Below are 9,572 nucleotides of genomic sequence, written 5' to 3'. Positions count from 1 at the left end.
AGACCAGTGTGCTCGCTCATCTCTATTAGTAATGCAGTTTTCTTCATTACCAGCGATGAGAACAATGTTGCTTTGTGTGGTTTTGTGCATGAAGTCTTGGATCAAGTAAATTAAGATCATAATCTCTTCTTCTTGCAGACAAAGAAAGACCTGAGCAATGCAGTAATCACACCAGTAATCAGATAGATTAGTCTGATCAGCTTCGATCTTATATGCAATCTTGTAGAAAAGGCGAATACAGAACATTACACTGATGTTCTACCCATTACTATGGAAACAGGAAGCCCAACCACATAGGATCATCTCTAGATATAATCTACCATGTATACATATATATGTATATACACTGCCAGTTCCTCTTCACATTGCTGGTCAAGAAGCTCTTTGCCACTTCTTCAGATTGGAAGGTAAACCGTCTAATATAATAGGAAATGTAAGATTCATAACTCAGTTGAGTAACTCAGGGCTGTGTTGGGTTTACGGCCGCAGGTCTTCAGGGGTGCAGAATACAAACTGCGGTCAACAGAAATCAGCCAGTCAGTAAAGGCTGGAATTTTTTATTTTTGAGAACAATTTTTCTACATCTTCCAAAAAAGTGGACGCCCAGCAGGTCTGAGATCTGAGAAGTAACAGACATGTGGTAAGAGATCTAGCTCAATACTACATCTGTATTTGTACCCCGAGTCGTGGAAGATTCCATGGGCAGATAATCTAGATTAAAATATGTTTTTTTATGAAGTTTACCCCTTTCCAATCCAATGTTGGATTCGGGGTTTCCTAAAAGGCTTTCTCTTTTTGTTGTTATACAACAGTGCCATCTGCTGGCTAAAGCCAGTGTGTGTGCGCCAGAGAGGCTCTGACAGCAGAGTGGCTGGTCATAGACGGTAAGAATACCCTGTTGGACGTCTTCTGACATTGGAGCTGTACAAGCTTCAATCAGAATGTAGGAAGACGTCAGACAGTGGATTGGAAAGGGTTAAAGTGTGTTAATTCCATATTGTTATTGAAATCTCCAACTCGTATGATGGGCACCTGTGCATCGATGATCATGTTTTGACTGATCTTCCTTGTAATCTCAGAGTAAGCCATCGTTCCTCCGAACAGAAGCATTGCCAAATCAGAGACTCAGAACTCCTAATAAGCCTTCTGACTTTTTATAATTCTCATGAGCCGCTATTTCCTCTCAAATCCTTTTTCGATAATTTTGAAGCCATTTTTAGCCATATGTTGCAACATTTTGCTAAAAATATATATTTTTTGCACTTAACCTGTTTCCCCAAAAATAAGACAGTGTCTTATGTTAATTTTTGCTCCAAAAGATTTAACTTTTTTACATGTATAGCTGCCTGGACACTATTTAAATAGCTTTTTCTTATTAACTGTAACTAGGTCTTAATTTTGGAGTAGGGCTTATATTTCAAGCATCCTCAAAAATCCTTAAAAATCAAGCTATGTCTTATTTTCAGGGAAACAGGGTAGTTGCTTTTTGTTGCCATTTACATATAGAACTCACTGAGATGAATCCAATGACGCCTGATTGCATTCCGGAGGCCATAGCTAAACTAATTTTTAGCAGCACGGCAATTTTAATACCTCAAGATGGCGCCCTTATTGCGTCACTTGATGACATCATACCGAGATCAGACTCTTGTTGCTAACTACATTGATTCTTTTTCTTTGTAATGAGATCCTTTAAACTGTCACCATAGTTATTGTGTAGAACTTGTTTGGATTTTAAAACTTTCATGTTTTTGTAACGCTCAACGACCAACGAACGGTTCCGAAACGACAGACTTATTCTCTGTCACTGCACTCATTGGCAAAAATAATAATAACGCACCTAGGAGGAGTTGTTGGATAGTAAATGAAGCGTTCTATGTGTGATTGTAGTAATGATATGTGTAAGTGACTGCAATACAGATAGAACTACATCTAAAGCCTCTGGATCCTACAGACTTGTAGGCTGCTGAAGTTGGCGTCCCAACGGGTCTCATGAATGCTCAATCAGCAATAAGTCTGGCAACCGGGCAGCCATGGAACTGTGACAATGTTGTGGGGGCTTCCTGTGACCCCCTTGTGTGTGCGGCTGAGCATTATCCTGCTGGAAGCCGCCATGAGAGGAACACATGTGGCTGCAGGATGTCCTGAACATATCGCTGAGCTGTCATTGTCCCTCTTACCACTACTAGGGGGGACCGACTGTTGTATACGATGGGCCCCCCGACCATCACACCAGCAGGGGCAGTGTGCCGCTCCACAGCAAAGGCAAGATTGAGGCGCTCATCATGAGGCCTCTGTACTTAAGCATGATCATCGTTGACTCTGAAACAGAGTGTGGATTCATCTCCAAAGATAATACAGTTCCCGTCTGCAGCTCGGGGTTCTTGTTCACGACAGTACTGCAAATTAAGGCGGCAGTGTAGTGGTGTTAATGGCAGGGCATTTAATGGGTACCGTGAGACTAAATCTCTTTCACATAAGCATCTGGAAATTGTCCGGGCAGAGACCGTGATCTTTAATGATTGCCCCACCTGAGTCTGGATGGTGGGCAGCAACGCTGTTGGATGCTTGTAATTGTTAGTGGATCAAACAATCCTGTCTACTGGTGGTCCGCCTGGGCCGTCCGGAGCCTGTTCACCATGTGTGTGCCCTCATGTAACCACTGGTCTCAGCACCGCCTAACAGCTCGGTCAGAACGGCCTAGATGGCGGGCAATTCATGGAAGTGACCATGCTGCTCCTCTCATTCTAATGATGCCCCCTCTCGGAGCCCGCTAACCAGGCAGAATGTCTTCTGGTGCATCGTAGAATGTCTAGTGGTCAATGATCCTCTCTACTGGTGGTCCGTCTGGGCCGTCTGGAGCCTGTTCGCCATCTGTGTGCCCTCATGTAACCACTGGTCCCAGCACCGCCTAACAGCTCGGTCAGAACGGCCTAGATGGGAGGCAGTTCATGGAAGTGACCATGCTGCTTCTCTCATTCCAATGATGCCCCCAAAATATCTTGTGGAGTGTCGTAGAAGGTCTAGTGGTCAACAATCTCTACACAAGAGGTACAGGACACAAAAGTAGCCTCCGAGAGCCTTTCTATAGGGCAACGGGGGAAGCACTTTTATGGCCTCTGCTGTGAGACCCGGTGTCTAATCAGACCACAATGTAATCACTACGTTCTACAGCCATCCGATATTTCTATCTGGAGGCCTAATTTTTTTGTCAATGTGTGTATTAGGGAATTGCTTTTATAGCAATTTCCTTTTACACATCTATTAGTAGATCTACTTACAAAATCAGCCATCTCTAGACAGAGCTCTAAAGGCTATCTATAAAATGCTGCAATTTATGGTCAGGGCGGCATGGGCACAGCTAAAGGGGGTGCAGAGGTAGCAGCCATACCAAGATCCTGGTGCCTGAGAGAGTTCAAAGACTTCCTTGTCTTTATCATTTATAAGAATGTTGCACAACACTGGGCCCAGGGCAGAGCCTCGGGGTTCCCCACCTGACTAGGTACTAGGTTTAGCTTCATTCCAGATACTTTCAAAAGGCCTATGAAAAATATTTTTGCTGATAAGTTTTTTTTCATACAGGATATGGAGAAGATGTGCATCTGGATAATTTTATGTATAATTATATCTGGAACCTTAAGCCAGACAGGTAAGATATCTTATAGTATATCCGTACATTCTCAGAGAATGGCATCATTAACCCCTTCATGATGCGGCCCCTTTCTTTTTTTCCATTTTTGTTTTATCTTCTCCCCTTTAAAAAAATCGTAACTCCTTTATTTCTCTATCAGCGTCGCTGTATGAGGGCTTATCTTTTGCGGGGCGAGTTGTATTTTTCAATGGTGCTATTTAATGTACCGTATAATGTACTGAAAAACTTTTAAAAAATTCTAAGTGGAGTAAAATGAAAAAAAAAATGACATTCCACCATCTTTAATTGTGTTTTGTTTCTACGGCGCACAAACTGCAACAAAAATGACATGATAACTTTATTCTATGGGTCGGTACGATAACTACGATACCAAACTTGTAGAGTTTTCTTTTTGCTGTACTACTCTTTTTTCTTCTTCAAAAACATTTAATTTTTTTCAATTATTTTCTGCTGCCATATTCTGCGCGCAATAACTTTTATTTTTCCGTTAACGTAGTTGTGCGAGGGCTCATTTTTTGCAGGATGTCCTGTAGTTTCCGATAGTACCAATTCAGAATACATACGACTTTTTGAGCGCTTTTTATTGTGTTTTTTTTTGGGCGACGGGGTAACTAAAAATGTGTACTTCTGGCATTTATTTTTTTTTCGGACAATGTTCATCGTGCGAGGTGAATAATGCACTGCTTTGATAGATCGGACTTTTACGGACGCGGCGATACCAAATATGTACTTTTCTTTTATGATTTAGATTTTTTATTATAGATATGGCAAAAGGAGGGTGATTTCAACTTTTATTACTTTTTTTTTTTACAATTAATAAAACTTTATTGATCTTTTTTTTACTTTTCTTTTAAGTCCCCCTGGGGGACTACAACATGCGATGCTTTGATCGCTCCTGCAGTATGACGTAATGCTACAGCATTACGTCATACTGCATTCTGACAGGCAGCCTATCAAGCCACCCCATGGGGATGGTTTGAAAGGCAGTCTCCTAAGGCAGGCCTGGAGCCTTTCCGAAGGCCCCGGCTGCCATGACACCTGCATGGCTTCCCCGATCTCACCGAGGAGGGGCTGTACGGGACCCCCGAACATTGTTCGGGGGATTTAAATGCCGCTGTCAGAATTGACAGCGGCATTTAAAGGGTTAATAGCCGTGATCGTCCGCACAGCCAATTGCAGCTATTGCCTGTGGGTGTCAGCTGTAATAAACAGCTGACGCCCACGCTGTATGAAGAGAGGTCGCCCCGCAATCTCTCTTCATACATACCTCGATGCTCCAGGATGTAAATGTACATCCTGGAGTGGAAAGGGGTCAATCAGAGCTTTGTGGCCTCCACAACAAGCTTGCTCCAGTCCCTACTGTCAGTGCAATGGAGCGCTACAGGTAAATCGCAAATGATTCCATTTATTTGTTAGCAAGCCAAAGTATTTATAGTCCTTTTGGACAAATACATTGAAGGCGAGGCTGAAAGGTCATCTGACCTAAACTTATGCAGAACAAGCTATGCTTGTGACAAAACTTACTTTTTTTTTGCCCCAATTTTGGCTTGATAAATTCAAGGAAGATTTCAAACACTTCTTTCTCTTACAGACTTGGGTGATGACTTCTTTACTTTCCCCGACACTTCAGAAGTCTCCTACGTTCAACTCTTCCCTGACAAGAATGTGACATTCTCAGAAATATCTCTTTGCATGAGATTCAAGACAGTAAAGAATAGGCATTTTGCACTGTTTTCTTTGGCCACAAAGAAATCTGCCAATTCCTTTACAGTAGAAGCCAAAAAGAGACACACGTTTTCTCTTTCAGTACATACACACACATCTATCATCCTGAAGAAGCCGTTTGCCAGAGACTGGACGAGCCTGTGCGTCAGCTGGACCTCCAAGACTGGAAATGTGGAGCTATGGATCGATGGGGACTATTATGAAAAGGGAAATTTCAAGAAAGGAGTGAATATTTCTGGTGTGCCTTTCATTATTATAGGGGAGGAGCAGGATTCCTACGGGGGAGGCTTTAATAAATCGCAGTCCTTTATTGGTGACATTGCCGATGTTAACCTGTGGGACAGGGCTCTGACCGAAGAGGAAGTCATGGAGCTTATTTATCACGATAACATAAGGGGCAACGTGATTACCTGGAGGGCCCTGAGGTTTAATATAATAGGAAGGGTCACCAGATATACTGCCCCCTGTCTGCCTATTAATTAAAGGGAAACACCAGCAAATTATAAATGTCATAACAAGCCTCAAACCCCGTGCTTATAGCTGCTTTTATGCCTTATCATCCCACATTACACATATAGTCTATGTTATTCTATAGGGATGACAATGTGCCTCCATATTGGGTACATAATAATGTCATCAGGGGTGGAAATCCAGAGCGACCTCATGGCCTACTTCAGCTCCTTCAGCTCTGCTTCTTGTCATTTGGGCCGCTACCACACGGGCGACTTTATCGAATGCTTTTGTCGTAATGTGACAGTGCTACAAATCGCATGTATGTGGAGCCCGTGGTTTCCTATGGGTTCTTCCACATGAACGATGCTTTGTAGCATGTGACAGTGCGAGACTACAACATCTATACAGCTGCGACTTGCAGTGTTTTGTAGCCCATGTTTACTTATGGAGCCTGCCTTTCTGTGGCATCGCATCGCACAAAAACGCGTTTTTCCTGCTGGCGATGCAACTTTTACAGTAGGAAATCCTACTGTAAAAGCCCTAAACTAAGCCCTAGCTGCAAAAAAACCCAAAACATAATACATCACCTAAGAGGCGCTATCATCTCTGGCTTGTCTGCACCTCTTCACCTCTGGCAGTCGTCTTCATTCTTCTGCCAGGCCTTCCTGGTTTGGGGGATCAAAATCCCCACCTCCAGAAAAGGCTGGCTGTGATTGGTTCACGAGTGCCGTGGCTCAGCCAATCATAGCCAGCACTCAATGAACCAATCACAACCATTCAATGAATCAATAAATGGCTGTGATTGGTCCTCAAGCACCAGCTCTGATTGGGTGAGCCATGGCGCTCGAGAGCCAATAATAGCCATCCCTTCCTGGAGGTGTGGATTTTGAACCTCCAATCTAGGAAGAGCTGGCTGAAGACTAAAGACAAGTGCTATAGCTGAAGAGGAGAAGACGCGCCAGAGATGACAGTGACTTTTAGGTGATGTATTATTTTCTTTTGTTTTTGTGTTTTCTGCAGCTAAGGCTTATTATCTGGGTAGGGTTTTTTATTCAAGCCCCGCCCCTGAAAAATCCTTGCACGTGGTGCTACAAAGTCACGTGACTTTGTAGCGATAGAAAATTACGTTATCACGGACCACCGATGCGATTTTCTCACGTCAATATTGTGTCGCCCGTGTGGAAGCGGCCTTACAAATTACTTTGTGACTCACTACAATCTACCATATAATAAAGGGAAGATGTTCTCTTGTTTCTTCCTCTATGACATGCCTTATACCCAATACACGTGGCAAAGTGCTCGGCACACCTCTCCTATGTAAGTTATATCTCAGTGTCCCAAAGTATTTTGAATAATGAAGGAATGGGCTGTATCAGTGATCACACAGGGACTAGGTACTTGTAAGAGGGGTGAGCAGTGCCCTGCTCCCCTCAAACTTATGATAGCAGTTCGGCCACTGCTGGACACTTTGCATCACTCTTCTGACTGTAGTGATGCAGACGTCACAATGAAAACGGGCCAGGCAAGGGAGTTCCAGCATTGCTAGTAGAAGTCAATGGCGTTATTAGAGAATATGGACATTGGGAAATTTCCACTGAAGGCCTTTGATTGGCTGCGTAGTTCCATGTGACTCAGTGGGAAATGTCAGCAGCCATCTAGGGCCGTCCCATAAAGTATCATCTTAATACTTTATTATTCAAAAAAGACAAAAACAACATCGAATAATATTTCAATTAAAGGGGCAAATGAGATGTGACGAGCAGTGATCAGTTAGTATCGTGTGGAGTTGTGCATATACACACTAACACATTGGCCTGGATGGCCAACTTCCAAAAGCCTATGTGGCAATTAAGAAGTCAGCATGACTAAAATCTAACCTGTTGTCACCCTGACATGTTTGGCCTAGCAGCGTCCTATAGCCATGTTTTTTCGCTCCCCCTGAGGATGCCGCAAGGCGAAACATGCCCAGTGGTTATAGGTTAGATTTTAGTGGTGCTGACTTATTAATTTCCACATAGGCTTTTAGAAGTTGGTCACCCAGGCCTATGTTTGAGAGCTTAGTCACACGGGCGCATCGGCACCCGTACACGGGCACCGATGCGCCCGCGTGACGGAGCCCATACTGCAGGAAGAAGAAGGCCGTACTTCAAGACGGACGACTCCCCGCAGCGCTGAAGAAAGAACACGTGACCGGCAATGAAGCTTGTCACATGTTCTTTTTTCCGGCGCTACAGAGAGACGTCCGCCCTGAAGTGCGCCCATCTTCTACCTGCAGTAACACGGGCGCCGATGCGCCATGTGACTAAGCCCTTAGTGTGTATAATATGCACAGTTACAAACATGATACTAACTGATGACTGCTGGTCACATCTCATTTGCTACCAGCATTTGCCCCTTTATTTTAACCCTTTCCAATACAATTTGTATCCTGGTTTTCCTAGGGGGCTTACTCTTTTTCTGCCACTATACAACAGCTCTATCTGCTGGCTAAAGCCAGTACTGCATGCGGTGACATGTTGGATAGGCTCTGACAGCAGAGAGGCTGGTAATATACAGTAAGATAACCCTGATGGACGTCTTCCAACATCGGAGCTGTACAGCCTTAAATCCCAATGTCTTCAGAGGTCAGACAGTGGATTGGAAAGGGTTAAATATCATTTAATGTTGTCTTTGTCTTTTTTGAATACTAAAGTATTTATATTATATTCTAGGTGATATTACCTATGGGTATAACCTGGAGTATTCCTAGGGCGATTTCGTAATATATTCCTGCATCTTGAGACGGTTCAGTGTGATGCAGTAGAGCGCAGGGCAGTGAGGCAGCCCAGAACCTGTTGAAGAAGCAGAGGCTATGTCACCCTGCTGGGGAAGCAGCCCAGAGAGGTATCCATGACTCCAGAAGTCAAGTGGCCCGCTGCAGTGTGGTGAGTGCAACTGTTCCCTAGTCTAGAGGAGACAGCCATGGGTCAAGCAATTGGAGGAGTAACACTGAGAGGGCCCTGATAACTTCGGGCCGAAGGACATGAGTTTGCACTGCATGGAAGGAGAGGAAGACTCCCTTCCCACATGGTAATTGTTCCTGGAAGCAGAGGACGAAGCTGCAGGATGTGTTAGAGACCGGTCTCCAGCATGATGTTGTAGTGTGCTCTAAGGACACAGATGGACTGTGGTAGGCTGGGGGAGTACTTCCCATAAGGGACTGTGAGATGTGGGAATATAAGGACGCACTTTTTTATGGTTAAATGGTTGACAAAGACTAGATGTCGAAACGTTGTCTGTTCTGCTTTTAACATGGAGCAATAAAGAAGTACACTTATTTTACACCTTTGATGCTGCTACGTATCTTTACAATTTGGTGAGACGTGAGGCCCGCCCTGAGGATCTGGCACTTGTCATGGTGGCTCTACCAGACTTCTTCCCAGAAGGATGCAGGAACACCTCTGCCCAGGCACTGTTAGGCCTCTTCCAGACAACACTGTATAGGGATCTGTAGTGGACTGTAGAAACTGTCACTCGTGACGCCACCATCCCTTCACACTGTTGATTTTCCAGTAGTAGAAAGTAAAAGAGAGTCCACACATGGTTTGACTTGGGAACACTCAATCACCGGGAATGAAAACTTTACTTCTTGCTTTTCAAGATACAGCTTTACTCATCAGTGCAAAGAGACAGTTTAGCAGATGGTCAGGGGGGAAGGACACAGGATGAAATCGGGCCTACAGTTGCTTACTGTATGACTCTG

At 44.1% G+C, this 9,572-nt stretch overlaps 1 protein-coding gene across 1 annotated transcript; it reads left to right on the top strand.

Annotated features, from left to right (window-relative positions):
• Positions 1–379: 379 nt before the first annotated feature.
• Positions 380–6,375, top strand: LOC136633465 (C-reactive protein-like). Its single transcript, XM_066609220.1, has 3 exons — positions 380–407; positions 3,583–3,649; positions 5,244–6,375. Exons 2-3 carry the CDS (start codon positions 3,586–3,588, stop codon positions 5,858–5,860), a joined length of 681 nt encoding a protein of 226 aa, XP_066465317.1. The 5' UTR covers positions 380–407; positions 3,583–3,585; the 3' UTR covers positions 5,861–6,375.
• The last annotated feature ends 3,197 nt before the right edge of the window (positions 6,376–9,572 follow it).

This window comes from Eleutherodactylus coqui, chromosome 6 (genome assembly GCF_035609145.1).
Source record: "Eleutherodactylus coqui strain aEleCoq1 chromosome 6, aEleCoq1.hap1, whole genome shotgun sequence".
Classification (NCBI taxonomy): Eukaryota; Metazoa; Chordata; class Amphibia; order Anura; family Eleutherodactylidae; genus Eleutherodactylus; species Eleutherodactylus coqui.
The sequence above is the reverse complement of the archived record's forward strand: the minus strand, read 5'-3'. Positions and strand labels throughout refer to the sequence as shown.

Excerpts from the sequence above, each read along its gene's own strand:
- LOC136633465 (XM_066609220.1), top strand. The coding sequence starts at position 3,586 with ATGGAGAAGATGTGCATCTGGATAATTTTATGTATAATTATATCTGGA. Across the intron at positions 3,650-5,243 it reads TGGAACCTTAAGCCAGACAG|ACTTGGGTGATGACTTCTTT; the intron begins GTAAGATATCTT and ends TTTCTCTTACAG.